Consider the following 23,069-nt stretch of genomic DNA (forward strand, 5'->3'; position numbering starts at 1 on the left):
CTCCCACATATGTTCTCACTCTCACATGACTCCCTCCCGCCCGAATAGGACTCTGACCAAGACAAGACCCAGGAGGCATCCATGGTGACTTTGGAATGGCCTCCTTGAGAGACGGGTTTGAGAGACTCGCCTTGGGTGCTTCGCGATGCGGTGTGCTTGGACCAAGGAAGACAGGATTGCGCCAGGTGTGCACGAGAACAGAGGCTAGATTTCACGCCTGGGCACACGTATCGGAAGATCAAAAGCAACGTATGCCTTCCTCTTGAAGGTTTGAATCTCCGCATTGACATCAAGGGATGCGATTTGGCAATTGAAATTCACACGCAAAAAAGAGTTGCCCCGCCACTGGACGGGAAGCTTCACAAGGTCGGCAGGGCCCAACCCGTCTTCTTTTCTGTTTGGCCTTCGTGCCCCATTTCTAACTACTTTCCAAACCATGCCAAATGAGTACGTTTGCACTAAATAGGAACAAATCCATTCACGAGGCTTGAATTGCCCATCGCCCAAGCCCCGAGGTTTCCCTACCTTTTCCCTCCCGACCCCTCACTCCTCAGGGTCTGTTTGCTTTGGAACTGGAGAAATGGTGTATTTCCTCAGTGGCTGTTCACAAGATTCCTATGAAAATCCCACAATCCTTGCCCTAGTGCCTAAAGCCATAGCCCTCCCCATTTGAGGACCACATTGGTAAAGGAAACCCACCTGAAAGCGAGCTGTGCTCCTCGTTCCGTCCGTAGACTGTAGAAAGGTGGGTGCAGGACCAACTGCCCAGGCCGTGGGGCAGCTTCCCAGGGGCCTGCGGAAGGGGGAGTGTGGGAGGGTCCTTTGCGGTCAGGCTTTTATAGGGTTTCCAGGTCACGTGACCTTGTGAGGGGGATCTCAGTCGATCCGTCTAATCTACCCACCCCCGGTCGAAGCAAGTCCTGAGGCCATGACCTCTCCTCTGTCGCTTAGCCTTTGCAGGCATTGGAAAATTTCGGGCACGCAGGTGCCTAATTTGAAGACTCTCTCTTCTCTGTAAGAAGAGGAAACGTTTGTGCCCATTCCCGTTTCTCTGCGCGCTTTGCCGTTTTGTTATTGTGGTAGAGTTTGCCTTAGAGGATTTGACTCTTTCAAGACCGGGAGGCCTAGAGTTTCACGGCACTGAGTCCATGCACGTTGCTGTGCGAACGTCCCTGTCCTCCATCTCCCCAGCTTTGCATTCTCGCCACCTGGAAGGCGTTATCCAGGAAACCCTACCCCTTCCTTCCTCCCTCCCTGCACATCCTCCCTCCCCCATTCTCCTTTGGATCTCTGTGAGTTGGATGACTCTAGGAATTCACAGCCAAGACCTCCTTCTGCATCTGTCCTTCCGGCACTGGCTTCCGTCATGCGGGTTCCTGTGAGTCAAATCACTGTATTGCTAGCATTGCCGTGGATCACCTGGGGCGTCCTTTCTGAGTCACCTCGGTCAGTGGTGAATATTGGCCTTCTGTGCCCCATTGCTCATCCTCCAGGGGTCAGTCTCTGTAGAGGGTTAGGCAGGTGTCTGTGTTTTGATTCGGACCAGGGGACAGTTAGGAATGGAAATCCCCAATGATCTCTCCCGGACCACTTCTCCCGGCTGCCAAGATACCATCTCCCGCTCCAAAGCAGGTCACCCAGGATGGCTCCCACTCAGCGGAGGGGAGGGTCTCCATCGGATCCTCTTGTGGGCACCCTGGGGATTTCCCACAGTTTGTGATTTGCATCCCTTTGCAGCTGTGTGGACTTTTCAACTGGCATTTCAGTAATAATTTATGAAAGTGCTCCAAGGACCTGGGTCCGGGGCCCTGTAGCCATGGCGTAGTGGTCCCATCCTGGTGCCCTTCCCCACGGGCAGCAGGGTCCCTGCCAAATCTCCCGCAGTAGCCTGGGGAATCCAGGTGGCCTCCTTGCATTCCAAGGAATGTGTGGTGCCCCATGACCCTCCACTGGCCTTTAGTGTCCTTCGGGCCCTCCTTCCATTAAACCAGGCTGGCACCTGATCTTCTCATGACAACTCTCCCAAGCCCCAAGAACTTGGATCCTTTCTAAGAAAAAAAAGATACTACCCCGTCCCTATCCCTGTCACACCTGTACCTCTACAATGTTCCATAGACTGCTTCTGCTCCTCTTGTTTCCGTGATTCAGTTTTCCATTGTGTCCTCGTCTTTAGGAGAAGGCCCCCTGGGATTTATCACGGCATGGAAGCATGCCCCGTTCATTAGAAGAGAAAGCACTTTGCTCCTTCTTGACAGATGCGTGATGCGTTAAGGAGCACTTCTTTCCATTTCTATGCCTTTCAAGGAGAGGCATTTATAGTTTTGCAGAAAACTCCACAAGGGTTTTCCTAGATTGAATATAGACCTCTATTGACTTTGGGACGCAGGGCTCCTGTCAGCAATGCCTCTTCTAAGTGGTGTTTTTTAAGGAAATTCGACACGAATGGTACGTCTTTTGTTAGTTGGATTTAGTAGTTCGCTGACGTTGTTGAAAGAGGCTGTCCATCCAGAGAGTTGCTCTAGGATGTTGCTCGGATGTGCCATGTAGACAACAGTATCACCGGCCAACACCAACTCTTTGGGGTTTTCTAGGCAATAGTGTCTCGGGCCACCACTTCTCCTGCATCCGGGCCCTCGCAGAGGGTACAGCGCAGTGTGGAGCAAAAATAGACAGCGTGGGCTCCTTCTTTGCTTCCCTGTGTTTAGAAGCATGCCGTTGATCTGAAAGTGTGGTGTTTGGTCTGAGAATGTCCAGTGTTTCATCCGTCTGTAATTCATGCAGAGGTTCCGTCCTTTCTTTGCCCTCCTCCTAGGTTGAGAGTTATTTTCAGGACGATAATGGTTCGGATTCGCCTCCCTCTGTCTTTTCTCATCCTTGTTCCCCTTGGGATTCACCAAGAGTTGTCCTGGTTCTCTCCAGCATGGTTATGGCTCGTATTGGTGGGTATTCATCCTACACAGTGAACAGAGCTGCTCTCTGTGTAAGACCATCTGCTTGCCTGAGGGTGTGGGTTGAAGTTCCCTATGAGATTGACAAAGGCATTGCAGGTCCCAGACTCTGGCTCTATGGAGAAGAACCTTTGGTTCTGATGCCATATGGGAAAGATGTCTTGTCCCCCTTCGTGGCAGAGGTCATCTCTGGCTGGGATCAGGGAACCGGGAAGCGTGTCCTTGGATGCTTGAGTCTCTGGGCTAATCTCAACAGACCTCAGAGACCCAGGGGTGGCTCGCAGAGGACAGAAATGCCAGTGCGAGTGTCCTTACCCAGCTGGAGTCAGGAAAAACTGTGGAGTTCCTCTCCAAACACTTTGGATTGCCAGAAATGAGGAGCAATGCAATTTTGCTCTGTAGACAGCATGTCAGTTGTCCTCACAGGCAGCTCACACGTAAGACTGAAGCCCAGGCCAGTTTCCCTCTTGGTTGTGTGGACTGGCATCTGCCTGTTTGCATGCTGGAAGATATCACAACACACAGAGACAACATATTAGAATTTCCTCACCTTCAAAGAGAAATTCAAAGGAATCAGACAAAAAAATCGGAAGAAAGCCAAGAACTTATGATAGTAAATTGAACAGTTCAACACATCCAAGTGATCCATTTCAATAGGGTGATGGACTCAACCTCAGTTGTGATCAGGATGAAATCAATTACAATATCCCCTTGACACAGGTTTACACCAGATATATGAATAGAACCATTTCTTAACACAAACAGCTCTTGTTAATGAATTGGACAGGAACTCTTTCACATGCTCTTTTGGGGAATGTATACAACTACAGCTATTTTGGAGGCAGTTTGATGGCTAAGGACTTTTGAGGAACAATTTGGGGCTGCCTCGTCTTACATCACAGATTCCACCTTGGGGAAACATCTGATGAAATCCCTTGTACATCCCCCAGCAGCATAGTGTTGGCAGACGTGCAAGGAATGGTGTCGAATCAAAGAAAGCAAGAGAAGTGACACCTGAAAAGCACACTGACTGATCCCCTTGGGTGGCATAGGAGGGAACAATTCCCTCTCATGGCATCTGATTGACTCAGATTTGGGTTCCCCCGAGGCATACAAGAGGAGGAACCAGGGGAGACTCACCGTAGTGTAGTTACAGAACTCTGTTAATTCCCTCCAATTCATCCGCTGCTCCCTTGGGGTCTCCTGGGAAATCTCTGCAAGGGAGCCTTCCTCTGCTGCTCTTCTTGCTGCACAAGGAGCTATGCTACATGGAAGTGATTCAATTTCCTGCCTCCAGTTGGGACAGACATTCCTGTGGTCCTTGCCCCTGCAGTGTTTGTGTCAGAGACAGGTAGTAAAGTTCTGGGCCTTTGCCGCGTCTCCTCTTACCCTTATCTCAGATAATTGCCCCAACTCCAGAGAGCCTTCCAGTGTTTGTCATGAGGTATTTTCGTTTAGACTCCATTGTTTTCTGCCTATCGTGTGCTGATTCCAATGTGTCCCACATCCCCTTAGGGGCCGTCCCAGAGTAGAATGAGCTGCTGAGTGTGGACTCTGGAAGAAAGGAGCTCCTTTCACTCTCCCTCCATGTCCCTTTCCTTGCCTGGAGATGCCTGTGTACCCAGTGTCCAGGTGGAGTGACACCTTTATTTCCTTATGTTTCAGCCCAAAGATTGTTTGCAACCTCCCGTGTTCCTTACCTTTTCCTTCTCCTCCTGTCTTTTCCCTTTGCTGAATGGACCTTGGTGGGGCAGGACCTCTTCATTCTGTCATTCCAAGTTCTCCTTCATCCTATTCATGCCCAAACCTGGGGAACCAGGGCCCCTTGCCAACACTTCATGGGCCACCTGATACTTCTGGCGTTCTGCCCACAAGCTCCGCAGTCCTTGCACTTCACATGGAGTTGGAGGAGGAGGTGGTCACTGAGTCAGCAGTAATCTCAGACAGATTTCAAAGCGGAATGGAAGGACAGTGTTTGAAAGTTGAATATTGGTTTTGGAGAAGGGACATAACATATGGCAATAGCCGTCAGGATATTGAAGACAATATGGTACTTCACAAAACCTCTGTTAGTGAAGGACACAGGAGGAAAAATCGGAGGTCTCAGGGTGACTAGAATCAGCCAGATTTAAAGGTGTAGATGAAAATCAGGCTAGACATGACACATGTAAGAAGTGAGGTTGTTCCTCCCAGTCTCTTAATGGAACCATGTGCTTGATGACATGTCATGAATCCTTGCATGGGAAAGGACAACGGAGTTATGGACACAGACGTGTCCATGTCCAAACCTTATCTCTGGATTCTGTGCCATCCCATGGTTCCCCACAAATCCAAGCCTCCGCTTACCCCAGGACCCTCCTCCTCAGATGGTGGAGTGCTCTGCACCACTCGTCCTTTTTGTACTTCTTCATTGTCTGGTGTTTTTAAAGTTTTTTTATGAGGAAGCTTGGCTCTGAGCTAACATCAGTTGCCAATCTTCCTCTTTTTGCTTGGGGAATATTTGTCCTGAGCTAGCATCTGTGCCAATCTTCCTCTATATTATTGGGTCTGTGGGTCACTGCCGGGGCATGGCTGCTAACAGAGCAGTGTAGGTCTGTGCCCCGGAACTGAACCTAGGCTGCTGAAGTGGAGCATGCTAACCTTAAGCAGCAGGCCTCAGGGGCAGCCCAACTGGTTTTAGAATGTCTATAGTGCACTACTGCGTGTACTGACCTTCCATCTGCCTCTCCTCCTTGGAATCTCAGTACAGTCTTCCCCAGGAATTGATTTTTGGATCTCCTGAGTCAAAGGAAAAAGGAAACTTTCAGATTCACACCCAGAAAAAGTCTCTCATGCACCCCCTTCTCCTAGTCAGGATGAGTGACCTCCAGACCACTCAGTTGAAACACATTTCTCACAAGAGCATCTCTCCCTCCCAGATGTGTTCTACTTCTCACATGACTACCTCCCCCCAGAATAGGACTCTGACCAAGACAAGACACGGGGCACATCCATGGTGACCTCGGAATTGCGTCCTCAAAAGACTGATTGCAGAGACTCTACTTAGGTGTATCACAGTGCAGTGTGTTTGGACAAAGACAGACAGGATTTCCCCAGGTGTGCCCAAGAATCCATGCTGAATTTCATGCCTGGGCACACATATTTGAAAATCAAATATAAAATATAGTTTCCTCTTGAAAATTTGAATTTCCTCTTTGTCATCAGTGTAGACAATTTCCAAATTAAAATGAACATAGAAAACACATTTTCTCCTCTACTGGACCAGAATATTCACAGGATCAGCAGAGTCAGAACTGTCTTATTTTCTTTTTTCTTTCTTTCTTTCTTTTTTTGGTGAGGAAGATTGGCCCTGAGCTAACCTCAGTGGCCAATTTGCCTCTTATTTTTGCTTGAGGAAGATTGTGGCTCAGCTAACATCCATGACAATCTTCCTCTATTTTGTATGTGGGTCATTGCCACAGCATGGCTTGATGAGCAGTGTGCAGGTCTGCACCTGAGACCTGGACCTGCAAACCCCAGGCCACCGAAGCAGAGTGTGAGAAATTAACCACTATGCCAGCGGGCTGACTCCTGTTTTATTTTTTATCTTCATGCCCCATTTTTAGCTAATTTCCAACAAAGGTGAAATGAATATGTTTGAACTCAGTATGAACAAGCAAATTATTTAGGCTTTAAATGCCCAAAGTCAAACCCACCACCTTTTTCCATAACTGCTCACTCACTGCCCCATACATATCAGGTGCCGGGGTCGATTTCCTCTGCAATTTGAACCTAACATAATCATTAGCATTGACATTGATGTATTTTATCAGTTTCTGTTCTCAGACTAACTATTAAAACTAAAGAGTCTTACTCCATTGCCTAAAGCCACATTGCTCCCTATTTTTCTACTGTCCTCTTTCTCAGGGGGATAACGTGAGAACCAGATTTGTAAAGGAAACCCACCTGAAATCCAGCTGTGCTCTTCGGGTCTGTCAGTGGATTCTAGAAAGGTGGGTGCAATTGCACTGGAGGTGATGCAGCTTCCAGTGTGCCTGTGGAAGTGCCACTGGAGAATGTCCTTTCTTAGAAGGGTTTTGTGTACTGTTTAAAGGTAACATGACGTTGTTAAGGGGCAATGTCAATCAATCTATCTAATTTACTCACCCTTGATCGAAGCAGGTCTTGAAGCTATGAACTCTTCTGTGGTGTTTATCATTCTCAGGCATTTCAAAATGCCAAGTGCACGTGTGCATACTTTCCTGAGGGATCAACCAGTTATGGACAAGTCAGGGTTCAAATTAGCTGGAAGTTGGTACAAAAACTAGGGCCTCCAATACACGGAAGATAAATGGATTACAATTAAAGGAAAGACGTATAATGAAAACAAGAACTGCCTTGGAGAGGAGGATTTCCAAAAAGCCATAAACATTAGCATCTCTGGTCCTGTAGTTCAAGCCAAAAGGGGGTATTTTTAAACGTTCAAGCCAGACTTTCATATCTGAATAGGTAATAAGTAAATAGTTATTCTTAGATATGTTTTATAAACAACATTGTGCTAATGAAATGTGGAAAGAGCTATGGAAACTGATAAAATTTGTGTTACATTGAACACTGAAGAAAAATACACAGAAATTTAATTTATCAATAAAAGACAAAATTCATGACAAAGATGCAAAGCAAACAAAATAAATAAATATCCATGAATATAAGAGTACATAAATGCCTGCTATCTAAATGCAAATTTGCAGTGGAATATTCACCAAGACACATCAAGAAGTTATCATGTCACAAGTAGAATATACAAGCATGTACTGGGGTTTGAGGAGAAGGGAAAAAAAGAGGAAAACTGGCAACAGATGTTAGCTCAGAGCAAATATTTCCCAGGGGGAAAAAAAAGAGAAATTGTCTTCTCTCTTCTGGATATACAGACCTCTTTTAAATATTGTTTATATTTGATTTCTCTAAAGAGAAATAAATTCTGATTATCCTCCTGCCCAGAAGCCTGAATGACTAAATTCAAATGCATCTTCTCATCTTTTCCCATAAAGTCGTATAGTTACAAATGAAATAAAAAAAAAGAGAACTTCTGAAGAGAAAAATAGAAATTACAACAATTTCTCAACAGAAATAAAAGCAGAAGCTTATGGGTGACCAGTAGGCTTCTCAAAAAAGAGATTTACATGACAGAATTCCATAGTTAGTGAAAATATCCTTTAAAAACAGAATTAATGACTTTTTCATATAAGAACAAGTTTACAGTATTTTTTACAAAATACACTTTTCACATAAATAAAGGTGATCACAAATGACAGAAGCCTGAAGATATAGGAAACGGTAAAGAACAACAAAAAGAGTAAATTTTCATGTAAGTAAAAATAATCAAGTATCGTATAGCGCTGTTTATTTTTTAAAAGTTATGTATGACACATACATCTATATCTATATCTGTGTACGTATACGTTTAACTCGACCAGTATACTACTATTCAAGTGAAAAATAGAGTTAAAGCCCCAAAAGCAATGAAATGCTAGTTCATACTTCATATTTGTCTTTAATAAGTCAAGGACGTAAACTTTTTCCTTATGAATAATTACTTCAAATATAAATAAATTAAACTCCCAAGCTAAAGACACAGAACAGCAGAATGGATTACAAATCTAAAACGAAACAAAAGAAAACCAGGAATAACAAAAGAACCACGTCCAACTATATACTGTCTACAAGAAACTCCCTATGGATATAAAAACATAAATAGGTTAAAAGGTAAAGGATGAAAACTTAGACCATGCAAACCGTCACCAAGCGAGAGCTGGGACAGATATTCTAATATCTATCAGATGTTAAGTCAAAAACTGTTGCAACAGAAAAAAGGACATTATATATTGATAAAATGTTCTATTCTCCAAGAAGATATAACAATTATAATCAAATATTAGAATCCCAAAATATATGAGGCAGCATTGACAGAAATGAAGGAGGGGAAAGGAGTAGTTCTGCAATAATAGATGGATACGTCAATACTCTACTTTCTATAATGGATGGAACCACCAGACAGAAGATCCATGATGAAAGAGAGGACTTAGACAGCAGCATATCATTAGTCCGAGCACACATATACAGAAAACTCCATCCAACAGCAGCACAAAAATATTCTTCCCAAGTGCATGTGGAACATTCTCCAGAATAGACCATATGTTTGCCCATAAAAAATTCTTTAAAAAAATTTAAAAGATTAAAATCATACAAAGTATCTTTTCTTATGACAATGGAAATGAGGTAGAAATCAATAACAGAAAAAAAAAGGAAAAATAGAAAATATGTGCAAGTAAAACAACATATTCCTAAGGAAACAATGAATCAAAGAGGAAATCAGAAGAGATAAGAGAACACACCTCGAGACAAATGAAAACAAAAACACAATGTTCCGAAAATTGTGGGATGCCATGAAAACAGCGCTGAGAGGGGAATTCGTATATGTAAACACATTAAAAACGAAGAAAGATCTAAATCTGTAATCCAATAACTTAACTCTACACCTTATGAAATAGAAAAAGAGCAACCTGAATGTAAAGGTAGAAGAAGGAAGAATAATATAGATTAGAGTGGAGAAAAATAAACTCCAGTATAGAAAAACAATATAGAAAACTTTCGAAAAACATTTGTTCTTTAGAAAGAAAAACAAAATAGAAAACTTTTAGATAGATTGCTTGTTAAAAAACAGAAAAAATTCTCAATTATTAAAATTAGAAATGAAAGAGGGGATGCTACTGGTGAAGTCACAGAAGTAAAAAAATTGTTATAAGAATAATATGTATATTTGTATGCTAACAAATTGGATAACCCAGATAAAATAGACAAATTCCTATAAACATACAATCTACTAACAATTGAATAACCTTTCCCCACATGAGTTAGTTCTGCCCAAGAAACTCCTGTATGTAACCTTTTTCCTATTGGAAAGTCATTTCCAAGTTCCACCATAAGACTCCAGAAATATGCATGTCCATGAGAGAGATCTTTGTGTTTGAGATCAGCACTGCAGGCATAGAAGAGCCCTCTTTCTGGGAGGGAAGCAGAGGGCATGAACAGCGTCTTGCAGGCACACACAGCCAGCTGTGGCTCTTACAAGCTGCACAGCCCTGGGTAGATTATCAAATTCCTCTCTGAGCCACTGTTACCTTACTTCTAGAGCAGGATGATCATAATTGACGTGCACAATTCTGAAAGTCAGAGATAAGACAGGAAAGTTCTGTAGAACGTCTCTGAAGATTCACCGTTTTTACATAGGTGGAAATGGATTTTCTGCCTGAGTTTACTTCACTTCAGTGAAAATAATCTGTCAGTCCCTTAAACATACTAGATGGTCTGCATTCTTTGCTTTGAATTCTGCTGCTCTCAACTCCCGTATCAACTTTCTTTGGAAATTCCTCAGAGCATAAACTTCATTATCTATGAAATGGGAATAATATTGGTTTTATGAGATCATTTTGAGAATTACCAGAGAGTTTAAATAAAGGATCTGACAAAATACATGGTACATAATCCAAGTGCATCTTCATACAGAGACTGCAAATGTTTTTGCAACTAACCCATTGTGGTATGATAGTTTGAACAATGTGGAATAATGTAATGAAGCTCTCCAATGGGACATCCTGATATTACATAAAGCCACATGCTGTTAGAATGCCTACCCATTGGTTATTACAGATAAGAGCAAGTAGCTTTGATAGTATGTAGATGAATATAGAAATTTTACAAGACATTTTATATATTTTCCAAATCTGAAAGTAAACAAAAGAGAAAAATAAAGATACTTAAAATGTGTGAATCCTTAGATAATAGTATCTATTACTTTAGGAAACATATATAAAAATTAAGATATTTGAGGCATACTAATATCAGCTTTGAAAAGGAGATATGCACAATCCAAATAGGTGGAATAATGTCATCAAAAATGTGGGTATGAGAACTCCAAAACACCATCCTTCAACCACAGTAATGATTAATCTGTCAGAAACTATCAGAGTCATCTTTTTCAGAACTCTGGAGACTAATAAAAACTTACGAAACTTGGGGACACTCTTAATGCAGAAAGAAGGTGCTGTGTTTCAGGAAAACAACCTTGTGATGCTTTAACTTGCCCACCTACGGCGCCCCACTTCCCAGCGCTGTGGCAGCCATGAGGACAGAGCCTTCCATCCCCGGTGCAGTGTGCTGGTGCTGATGCAATACACTGTTCTCAGGGAATTGTGGTTGTCGGTTCCGACGTCTGGTGGCTCCAAGAGGGACGGAGTCAGGGGCTTTCCTTTGTTTCATGGGTGGTATCGGCAAGAACATTTCTATGAAATAGACAAGATCCAACCACCTGGCACAAGGGATTAACAAGTGTGGCCAGAGGCAGACAGACTAAAAGCCCTGGGAAGGAAGATGATGAGGAGGGAGTTAATTGGGGAAAGAATGGCACTGAAGAGGTTACCCGTGCGCTGTGGAATCTAGAAGGCCATGCTAATGCCCAAGGCTGGACACATGCTCAGAAAACACCTCAGAAGACCATGTGAGTTCACCTTCAGATGGGTACAAGCAGCAGGTGAAGGAGAAGACAGTTGTAAATTTCCTGGCTAAGCCCTGAAGAAGAGCACTGACACAGAGACAGTCTCCATATACTGGCAGAGTAATTTGTGTTTTTTTTTACTCCAGTCGTTTAAAGAGATGTCTCTCAAGTCACAGGCTAAGTACTGAGTTAATAGAACAGAGACTTTGGGGCACTCATCACAGAAATCCTGTACAAAAAAAGTTCAGAAAGTTTGTAAACAAACACATGAAACCCACAAAAACCCTGGAAACGAAAAATATTCTAATCTATGGTGTTATCACATTAAAATGTGCAAAATGTCCAGTACTCAACAACCAAAACATGAGTTACATGAAGAAATAAAGTACAATCAATTCTGACAAGGGGTAAAAAAGAGACTGAGGATACTGTTTCTGAGGAAGCACAGACATTGCACTTAGTACATAAAAGGCCTGAAAACAAGTGTCTCTAGGATGCTCAAAAAACTAAAGGAAACTGGGAGAATGGTGTTTCACCAAATCAAGAGTTTCAATAAAGAGAGAGAAATTATAAAAAATGGAGTGAAATAGAAATTCTGGAGCTGAGAAGTAGAATAGCTGAAATGAAAAAATCTAAGAGAGGATTCCGACCTCCGATTTGATCAGGAGAAAAAATAATCAGTGAACATGTGCATAAATCATTTGTGATGATCAGTCCATGGTTTATAGATGAGCCAAAGAGAGTCCCTGTATATTGAGCCAATGCTGCTTATTTCTCCACAGCAGACAGGGCCCTTAGCTCGCAGGTCCACTGGTGCCGAATTCAAATTCGTACTCACTGAGTTGTTTTAAACACAGTCCAAGTGAGTGTGTGTGAAGCAATTTATAGGCTTCCTACTGTGCACACCCGGTGATACGTCACCCAACACCCGCTAGCCGTAGAGAAGATAAACCGTGAACTACAAACATCTCTGAACCCCTGCTGTCCACCAGTAGTCCTCTGACTCAGAGACTCCTCTTATTGCTGTGGAGACGTTATCTTGACAAGTGGTCTCCTCTCCAACCCCTCTCCTCTTGGAAGTTTCTTTGCCATCCTAGCTTTCTGGGCGGCAGCTCCACACTGTTACCACTGGAAGATGTCATCCAGTGAGGGACTTCCCGACTCTGTCAAGTTGCCAATGTGCCATCGAAATAAATCCTGTGTGATTCTGTGACCCTATGGTCATAATTGTAGGTGAGCAGTGCTGAAATCCCTTGGTCTCACTACAACTGCCCAATATGCAAACATGTGTCAATGAAGATAAATCCCACTGGGAGGTGAGCTCCTCTGAGAAAGGAGTGTATGGATTCCTGCGGGGGGGGGGGGGGGTGTCACAGCACTAGCACAGGCTTCACCTCCAGCAGGCACCAGGACCTGACTCTTCCCTCCTGGAGACATATGAGGGCAGACATGGTGATTCCTGGATAAGCCACCAGATAGGTCTCAAATAAGGTGGTTACCCAGAATCGTGCCTAAAGTCAGCAAGGAGTAGAACATGTATTGTCTTAGGCAGACAATACAAGTGGTTACTTACCCTCTTAACCCATGACTTGACAGTTTTCACCCTGAAAATACAGTAGAGTCACTTGTGGGCATTTTTTTTCTCCCCAAATCCCCCCCGCTCATAGTTGTATATATTTTAGTTGTGGGTCCTTCTAGTTGTGGCATGTGGGGCACTTCCTCAACATGGCCTGACAAGCATGCCATGTCCGCATCCAGGACCAAAACCGGTGAAACCCTGGGCTGCCAAAGTGGAGCACGTGAACTTAACCACTCGGCCACAAGGCCAGCCCCACTTGTGGGGATTTTTAAAACTAACAATGTACCAGTTTGAATCAGAGACATTTTTTTCATTTAGTTGCACTCAGTTAAGCCTGTGGTTTTGAATTGTGCTAGTTTGGCAAGAGCACAAGTCATCTCAGTGTGTATCTTGGGAGCATTTCCCCTTGATGTTTTCATTCAATATTGGTGTTTGGTGAAAGACTAACATTTCCAAGGCCTTTGGACAGAGTGGGAGATCCTTTTGATGAGAACATTCGTTCTGCTTGGGGAAGAGTATTTTGCATTAATTTTTTAAACAAGAGGTCTTATGTGGTGGCTGGCATTTTGAGGGCTCTGATCTTACTGGAGGTTTATTTTCTGGGCTGCTATGTGGGGTGAACACAGCAATGGTTCTATCTGGGGTGACTGGTAGTAGAATAAATCAGGAATCACCTAAATAACACAGAGAGTGTGGTCATGGAGTTAATTCTTGCCCCCACTTAGCTCAACTCAGGAGTTCTGAGATAAAATCCAGGAGCTTTCTGCAGACTGGGAGGACAGAGCTGCCTGTCTCTCTGGCCCCAGGCTGCCCCCAGCATCAGAGACAGAGGTTGTAGGTCCATCAAAGATTTTAAACTACCTGTCTTTGCTACTTCCCCCCGACCTGCCTGAGCAGGGTCGTGGTATGCTGAGAAATCAGGCAAGTGGGGCAGAAGTTCACAGATGGGTCACCACCAGGGCTTGAAGAGACACAGATGGTGTTGAAGGGAAGATGGAACAAAGGAGCTAAGGTGTGAGGAAAGAGCTGTTGGAAAAAAGACAGACCCAGAGAGGGGTCCACTTGCCAAGGCAGGCAGACCTGAATCTGTGTATTTAGAACTTCACAAAGGAAATTAGAAAATAGACAATTAGCTTCTTTAGCAACAAGTTTTATTGTTTATTTGCAAGTAATGAACTCTTTAGAAATTTTGATAACTTACAAGCTTCTTCATTCAGTATTTCCAGATCATGTCACTTTCCATTTTATGCCACATTTTCAAAAATAGGTATTGTCTCAATGTCTAAATTATTGGCTGAATTGTGATAAAGGATTCTATTAGAGGTTTCCCCACGACACACCCACCCGTCCCACCCCTACACACACACAAACCTATGTGTGATATCAAATCTAGCTGAAGTTTTCTCCACTTTGATTTTAGGATTGCTGTCTCCTCAGTGTGAGGATCCTAAAGTTGACTAAGAAATAAGTGATCACTAAATACTCCCCTTCATTCGTGACACAGAGTAGGTTTGGCACAGTCTGAATGCATACTACACCACAAGTACTGATCTGTGAATAAAGGATTTCCTATGATTTGACAACGAATGATTTCTCCACTCAGAATTACTTGTAAGAATTATTTGGGATTCCTCAAGAACCTTCATCTTCTTATTTCCTGTTTTAGTGTTTATTCCATCACTGAGTTTTCTTGTGCACACCAAGCCTGCTTGTTTGTTGAATGTTTGCCCACACTGGTTACAGACCTAGGAGTTCTCCCATGTGGAGTTTGCTCACATTTAACAATAATCATTAACAACAAACTTAACTTAGTTACATTCTTAAAAAAGATTAGGAGTTTTTCTCTGCGCAAGTTTACTAGTGACTTTAAAATTTAGAGCTGTTGCTGAGAGCATGTACCTCATTCTACTGAGTGTGAGTTCTGCCATGTTATCTAAGGTCATGCCAATGACTAAAGGCTTTATCATGTTAATGTCATACATATGGATCTATTTCCATCTGAAAATGAGTATCTTGTGTAAGGAGTAGAAAGAATGAAGGATTTCAATATTGTTTACAGAGAGTATTTCTTTACTGTGTTAGTCCTTTGGTGTGTTTAAATGTTAAAGCTGTGATCGATGTTTCTTCCACCTCCATTACATTTATAATACCATGTCATATTTACTGAAAGCATTCACGATTTTCTCTTCAGTGCTGGGTCTCCTCATGTCGTCTAAGGGAAGAACGATGACTGAAGAATTTCCTGCATAGCTGGCATTCATATGGCTGCTCTCCAGTGTGGGTTCTCTCATGTCGTCTAAGATTAGAATATTGGCTGAAGGCATTCCCACACTGATGACATTCATATGGTTTCTCTCCTGTGTGTGTTCTGTTATGCCGTGTAAGTTCAGAACTTTGACAGAAGTCCTTCCCACATAGAATACATATATATGGTTTCTCTCCTGTGTGGATTCTCTTGTGTTGGCTCAGGCCAGATCTTTGACTAAAGGCTTTCCCACACTGAACACATTCATAACGTTTATCTCCAGGATGAATTCTCTCATGTTTTCTAAGGTAAGAACGCTGGGAGAAAGCTTTCTTACATACATGGCATTCATATGGCTTCTCCCCTGTGTGAGTTTTCTCATGTTGTGTTAAGTAAGAATTTTGACTGAAGACTTTCCCACACAGATGACATTTATATGGTTTTTCTCCAGTGTGGGTTCGACTGTGGTTTCTAAGGTCAGAGCTTTGCACAAAGCCATTCCCACATAGTTGACATTTATGTGGTTTCTCTCCAGTGTGAATCATCTTGTGTCGTCTAAGGCTAAAACAATTACTAAAGGCTTTCCCACATAGATGACATTCACAAGATCTACCCCTAGCATTAATTTGATCATGTTGATTATGGGGTGAGTCTTTACGAAGTGATTTTCCGCACTGTTTGCTGACATCACATTTCCTTCCCATGGGAATTGACAATTGTTGAGTGGACACAGATCTATGAGCAAATTCATCAACCATATCAATACATTCAATAGGATCCACATGAGTGTGAGACATCTGCATTGGGGAAGGAGATGAAAGACTGTCAATAGTTTGCCCACAAAAATCCATACATTCATTCCTCTACATGTAAAGCTGAGAATATGTCAGTAATATTCTCCTATTACAAATATTTCCAATATTAGTTGCACACACATGTTGTATTATTCTACTGGAGGCATAAATATTTTCTCTTTTGTAGTATCCCAACTGCAGAGTTATCAGACTAATTTTGAAGACTTCAGTATGTTTTAAAAGCTAGGTAATGAGCTTTATTTTTCTTTTTAAGATCTCAGTTAATTGTTTTGAGCTCATGTTCATTTCTTAACTGATTTGATTTTAAACTATCCAAAATTTTTTGCCTAGAAAGTACTTAATCCCAACTTAATTACATTCAGGGGAATGTGCTCAATAACTAACTCATCTCATTGCAAGGTCTTTAATTTGAATGACTTGGGTTCACACTCATGAAACTTACCATTGGCATGGTGGGAGTTATTTTATTCTTGCTTTTATATTTCACTGATATAATTTCTTGTTTTCTAAGAGGACTTTTGCTGCCTAAAGTAACTGAAGAAAACATAATTTGTTAGAATGGCATTAGGGGAATCAAAACTCAGAAAAACACCAAGGTCCATTTGAATGTTTCAAAAATGGCACTTAGATTGGGAAAGGTGTCAATGAATTACTCTAGGTAGTAGAAACATGTTAATGTCATAGTCAATTAGAAAAAATCAAGATTGAAATATGAAAAATGAAAATTGACTAAGAGATGTTGGGTCAGGAAATAGTGGGGAAATTTCCAAATGGATAAATCAGGACTAGAATTTCTATGAAAAAGTTTAACTGCAATAAGTACATAAATATCTTTTTCCCTAAAGGAAAAGAAAATGGTAGGAAGACACCAATTATGATTTAAATAAGCAAGGAATTATGACAAAATGAGGACCAATGTCCTCATTTACTTTTTAGTATGTACCACGCACTTCACAAAATATTCAGAAGGCATTTCCAAGAACATACTCACTCACTGACCAGGACCCCTTGGCACTGAATTATGACAAAATGAGGACCAATGTCCTCATTTACTTTTTAGTATATACCACGCACTTCACAAAATATTCAGAAGGCATTTCCAAGAACATACTCACTCACTGACCAGGACCCCTTGGCACTGAATTATGACAAAATGAGGACCAATGTCCTCATTTACTTTTTAGTATACACCACGCACTTCACAAAATATTCAGAAGGCATTTCCAAGAACATACTCACTCACTGACCAGGACCTCTTGGCAGTGAAGCACAGGTCCCTGATGCTAACCTGGACTCTGGCCTTGGCGAAATCCATCTCCTTCACTCCATAGCTCTTTTCCTTGCTCCAACTGGAAAATCACATCAGATTTAAAGATCTGATACCCTGTTTGAGGAAAAAAACTGTGGACTTTGAATTCTGTGATAATTAATTATTACTTCTACCAAGACCAGCACAAGCTGCTGAGGAAGAATAAAGAGGTGATCAAAGGCCAGCCTGTGTAACAATATCTTCAACAGAGAAAACATTGAAGGGCCTTCACCAGACCAGGAAGAAAACCAGACTGGTGACAAAAACAGTGGGAACCTCTAGATGCTGATAGCAGGATCAAAGAAAGAATGCAGAATCCTGTCTTTCCAAAATGGGAGAGATTAAATGTCTTGACAGTGGGTTGAATATTATTTTTAAACATCATCCTATAAACATAAGCTCCACAAGCATAACCAGAATTATGTTATATTCACTACTCTGGTCTCAAGCATCCATGTATTGACCAGAACAGAATAATTATTTTTAAAAAATTTAATAAATTACTTATGCATTAAAAATATCCATTGACTTCCTAGTTCTGTTCTGAGTGCTGGAGACTAAGTAGAAAGAAAAACACAATGTTGAGGTCAAGATTATACTCTAGTGTGATGATGAAAAGTAAAGTGTAAAGAAACATCTTTCTTTTAAGTAGTTATGAAGGTTGTGAAAGAATCAGGGCAGTGATTGGAGTGGGGTGTGGAGGAGCTCTTCTAGATACTTGTTCAGTGAGTGAATGAATGGACACACAGACACACGCATGTTGACAGACTCACCAATGGAGACCAGATGATCGATACTCTCCAGCATCACATCTCTGTACAGCTTTCTCTGGGATGTGTCCAGCAGGGCCCACTCTTCCTGGGTGAAGTCTATAGCTACATCTTCAAACGTCACTGATTCCTAAAACATGGATATACTGGTTTAGACAGAGCAATCCCTACCAATGCCCAGGGTAGGTGGGTTGAGATGACAGAACAGAGGAAGTGTTGGGGAGCTGGGTATATAGAAAGATCAATCTGTCTTTTGAGGCCCACTCAGTTTACTGTCATTGCTGAGTTGGTATCTGCCTTTCAGGTATATTCACAGAGACCTTCACCCTGTGACTTCATAATACATGATTTTAAAGAAATATCACATGAAGTGTAGTTTAATACAACCTTGAAGTGTTTCAATAATCAGGTAATTACAGCTTCCAGACAAGTGATTATAAAATATTCACTTGAATCCCACAACTAGAAGGACCTGCAACTAAGATATACAACTATGTACCAGGGGGGTTTGGGAAATAAATCAGAAAAAAAATAAAATAAAATATTCACTTGAAAATTCATAACTAAAACTCTCTTCCCCATTAATTTCAAGCAACTCTACAGCTTCACCACAAGACAAATGATAACCATAATGTGCTGTTTTTAAACCACAGCCATTGGTTTAAATTATGTCCCTAGATGAACTTCTGGTTCCTCATCCATGAACTGGTTTAATAACTTGTTATACATGTTGAAAGTTGCAATGTGTTAACGTACGGTGTTTTATGTAGGACAAACCTGCATTAAATAAAACATAGGACTCTGTTTATCGTAAAAATATTGGAGAACCTTCATGGAATCTCCAGCGTTCCTCAGAACTGACGTGCATGTTGTCTCTCTTGCTACAGGACGCAGGTGTTCATAACAAACTATGAGGTCAGATGGTTCTCCAGCAAAAGCCAGAGACCTCTGAGATGGCTGTACTGAAGGAGAGTCCTAGCCTGACCACTCCTGTCCAATGAGGGCACCCATTCTCAGATTTCTCAAGGACCTCAAACACCAGTTACCACTGTTTCTCTTGTACCTTTATCTCGCCTCCATGCTCGAGGATAAAAGAAGCCTCATTCTCTCTGTATCTATCCAGTTTTTCTCCTTTATGTGTAGCACAATTAATAAAATACTACTCCCTACACATTCCTTCCAGTTATCAAATATGAATAAGAGGTTAACTACTGGGCTGGCCCTGTGGCACAGCAGTTAAGTTCACACATTCCGCTTCTCGGTGGCCCGGAGTTCGCTGGTTCAGGATCCCGGGTGCGGACATGGCACTGCTTGGCACGCCATGCTGTGGTAGGCGCCCCACATATAAAAAAAGTAGAGGAAGACGGGCACGGATGTTAGCTCAGGGCCAGTCTTCCTCAGCAAAAAGAGAAAGATTGGCACTAGTTAGCTCAGGGTTGATCTTCCTCAAAGAACAAAAGGTTAACTACTTAGAGGTAAAATGTGTGACTGGGGACAAGAATGATAATGATAATTTTAATTCCAGTTTTTAGACATTTTCATAAGTGTAACTATATTCTAGTAGTTGCAAGAGGTTTAAAATTAAGAATAAAATAACATAATTCCTCATTCCTTCCAAACCTCTCTCCTGCTCTTCTCAACACTGTACTACCCTCATACCAGGTCTTCTAACACTGGTTTGATTATACTCAAGTGCAGAAACTTCTTGCTCCTGAATGACTATAATGTTCTGCTTCCCATTCAACTCCATCACTTGCAATCATCACCATCCCAAGCCCATTACATCCAAAACCATGGTTGATGAGTTAATTACTTGTCCACGAGGCCAATGGCTGGGTGAGAGAAAGAGAATTCCTCTTATTTTGTGTATAAATACACAAGCTTAATGGAGGCAATTGTAAATATGTGTAATGTTAGGAAAGAGCTTAGTTATCGATGAGTTCCTGACCCAGGATAACTATCCAGGCCCTAGACAAACTTAACTGGAGCTCAGATGCCTGAATGCCACCTTATTTCACTTAGAAGATTCATGCCAATAGGAAACATTTGCTCATCTAATGGCACCAGGGGTGTAATTTCTGTAGTAAGAAGCATTCTTTACTCACCAGTGGCTGCATTGTCAATAACTCAGTTACCAGGTGTCTTTCTCTTGATTTTCACTCACACAGTCCAAGCGCTAAGGAGGCAAATCTGAGGATGGAGAAAGAAGACATAAGACTCCAGTCCTGTGCCCAATATACAGTCCCACCTGTCATGAAGCCCCAAACCTTCAAGTGAGTGTGACCCCCAGCCCCACAAAGGGAAACAAATGGTTCGCTCTAACACTAACACACAGAGGTCTCTCCTCTCTCAGGGTCAAATGTAGTAAGATCAAAATACAGATATCTTAAAAATAAGAACATGGTAAGCACTGAATTTTCCACGTTAATTAGCCAATGGCATCCAGAATTATTCAATTCCATCCCTGATTCTAAAGCACAGCTATCCCTAACTCATCCCACACAGATTTTGGTTTCCGACTGAAGCTAAACACAGTGGAATTTCTCAGGTTTCATTATTTTTACCTTACGCACCAACAATGGTCCTCCAGAATCCATGGCAGCCCTCTGGACCCTCACTCTCTTCCTGCTCTCCCTCAACCCTGACTTTTAGATCTGTCCACCATGGGCTTGGCTATCAAGCAACTAAGAATCTGTTTTAAGATGGAGTTAATCAATACAAGGACGTATTCCACTTGGAGGGGTCAATGGCACCCGCCCTGCCTGTCCAGTCATAAAATCCCCTGCATGAGAGATTAGCAGGAGTACCTGAGTCATAACATTGCTCTCACCTAGGTCTCAATCCTCTGGGTCAAGGATGCCCAGCTAATATGGAATGGCTGGAGTTTACAAGAAAATCTAGATCCTTAACCTGATAGTTTACTCAAGTAGTAGCTGAAATCCTCCAAATCTTGTTCTATATTAGTCTTCATTAGCTGAAGCATCCCTTCTTCTAATTATAGACACAGATAGGTATGCGTATACGTACGTGCAAATATATATATATATATACACACATACCCATACAAATGCCTGTGTGAGAGAGAAAAAGTATTCATAAACTATAATTTCTCCACTAACATAACAATAATATTTAAATGTATTCCATGGACAAGTCATGAATATGCACCATAAACAGAGGGATAATTAACTCACTCATTTGTACCTGAGAACCAGAAAAAAAAAAATCGTTTGTATTAAGTTAACTATGTACTAGCTGATTTACACATATTTGCTCATTTAATCCCCACAATAATGATAGTAATTATACTTTATTTACCAATTTAACAAATAATATAAGCAGAGCTTCCAAAAATTTTAGTAATATGAGAAAGTCACAGAGCTAGAAAATGGAACAGCTGTTGTTTAATTTGGCTCAGTCTATCGCCTGAGGTCAAATTCCTTTAGGATAAAACAGCACACCTAGGTGTTACCTGGAATAGTACCTCTAACAAAAATAATCAGAAGCAGGCTGTGTCATCTTCTTTGCCTTCCTGCATGTTCACAAAAGTACTCCTTCTAGCCAGGTTCTCTGCCATGTGGGAACCTCCAGCATATTGGCACCACATCCCAAACATCATAATCTCTCTTCATATTTATTTCCCAGTTTAATGCACAATTACTCATTCCAACACACATTTACCAAAACCAACCGTTTCTTTATCCCTTAGACTATTTATCACATCATCTCAAGACCCCATAGCAGATGCCTCTTGCATGAGTAACCAGACAGCACGCAACTAAGAGATTGGTCCCAATCTAAACAAATAATCACCACCCCAAGTGGCTTTCAAAGATATCTGGCAATTATACCATGCGTTGCTAAAAATAATAATAATTCTTCCACTACCAGTGACTGGGCAGCTTAAACAACAGAAAGTTCTTTTTTCATCATTCTGGAGGCGACAAGCCTGAGATTCAGATATATGCAGGTTTGGTTCCTTCTGAGGCCTCTCTCCTGGGCTTGTAGATGGCTTTCTTCTCCCTACCTTCTCCATGTGTCTGTGCCCTAATTTCCTCTTTGAGTGACAGCACCAGTCATATTAGCTTAGGGCCCTCCCTTAATTACCTCTTTTTAAATTACTTACCCCTTTAAAGAACCTAAGTCCAAATAAAGTTAGGTTCTGATGTACTGGGGGTGAAGACTGCAACATAGGAATTTGGGGGACACACAGCTCAGCCCATGACACAGAGGAATTACAGAATATGACAAAGTAACTCAGTTTATCCCTATAATATCTGCCAATATTCCTGCATTCATACCCATTGGTTACCCCTTTTCTCCCGTCAAATTCAAAGTCATGCCACCCCTGGCAATGTCTACTGTTGAATCCCTCTCTCCCTTTTTGTTGGGACCTACATTATTGGTTTAAATTAAATCTCTTTTAAGAGAAACCTCTCCATCTATTCACAGCCAAACCCCTCATTGTGTCTCTTCTTTCTTGAAACAGAGATCTCCTCTGAGGACATTTTCTCTTAAGTTCCTGCTGTCCTTCACAATCAAACTGAAAGTGCAGTTCTCAGTTTCACTCAGACATAAAAGAGAAGCCCTGGATTAATGCAAGGGTCTGATAACCACAGAATGTATCCCTCATGCAGGAGAACTCAAGGTGCCCAAGAGAGACTCAAGAAATGCTGGCTAGTGATTGAATTATCCAGAGCACACACGAGTATCCAAGAAAGAGGGAAGATTTAGGAAAAGTAATCAAGAATTGACCATGGGATTGTGTTTTCTTTGATTTTAAGACAAATTCAGAATGAAATGGAACATTAATTTTGACTCTTAGAATTTTTCTTCTACAGAAAGATTGGAATATGTAAATTCTTATTTG

General features: G+C 41.8%; 1 protein-coding gene across 1 annotated transcript in view; it reads right to left on the reverse strand.

Annotated features, from left to right (window-relative positions):
- LOC106823816 (zinc finger protein 705A-like) overlaps window positions 1-23,069 on the reverse strand; it is a 45,978-nt gene that overhangs the window by 1,964 nt on the left and 20,945 nt on the right. Inside the window, exons 2-6 of the mRNA XM_070499971.1 lie at window positions 18,203-18,329; window positions 17,409-17,504; window positions 16,563-16,645; window positions 15,848-16,102; window positions 15,438-15,763 (exon numbers count right to left, since the gene is read on the reverse strand). Of these exons, the coding sequence (XP_070356072.1) occupies window positions 15,438-15,763; window positions 15,848-16,102; window positions 16,563-16,645; window positions 17,409-17,504; window positions 18,203-18,329 (887 nt within the window). The remainder of the gene's footprint in view (window positions 1-15,437; window positions 15,764-15,847; window positions 16,103-16,562; window positions 16,646-17,408; window positions 17,505-18,202; window positions 18,330-23,069) is intronic.

The sequence above is a fragment of the Equus asinus genome, chromosome 27, assembly GCF_041296235.1.
Source record: "Equus asinus isolate D_3611 breed Donkey chromosome 27, EquAss-T2T_v2, whole genome shotgun sequence".
Taxonomy (NCBI): domain Eukaryota; kingdom Metazoa; phylum Chordata; class Mammalia; order Perissodactyla; family Equidae; genus Equus; species Equus asinus.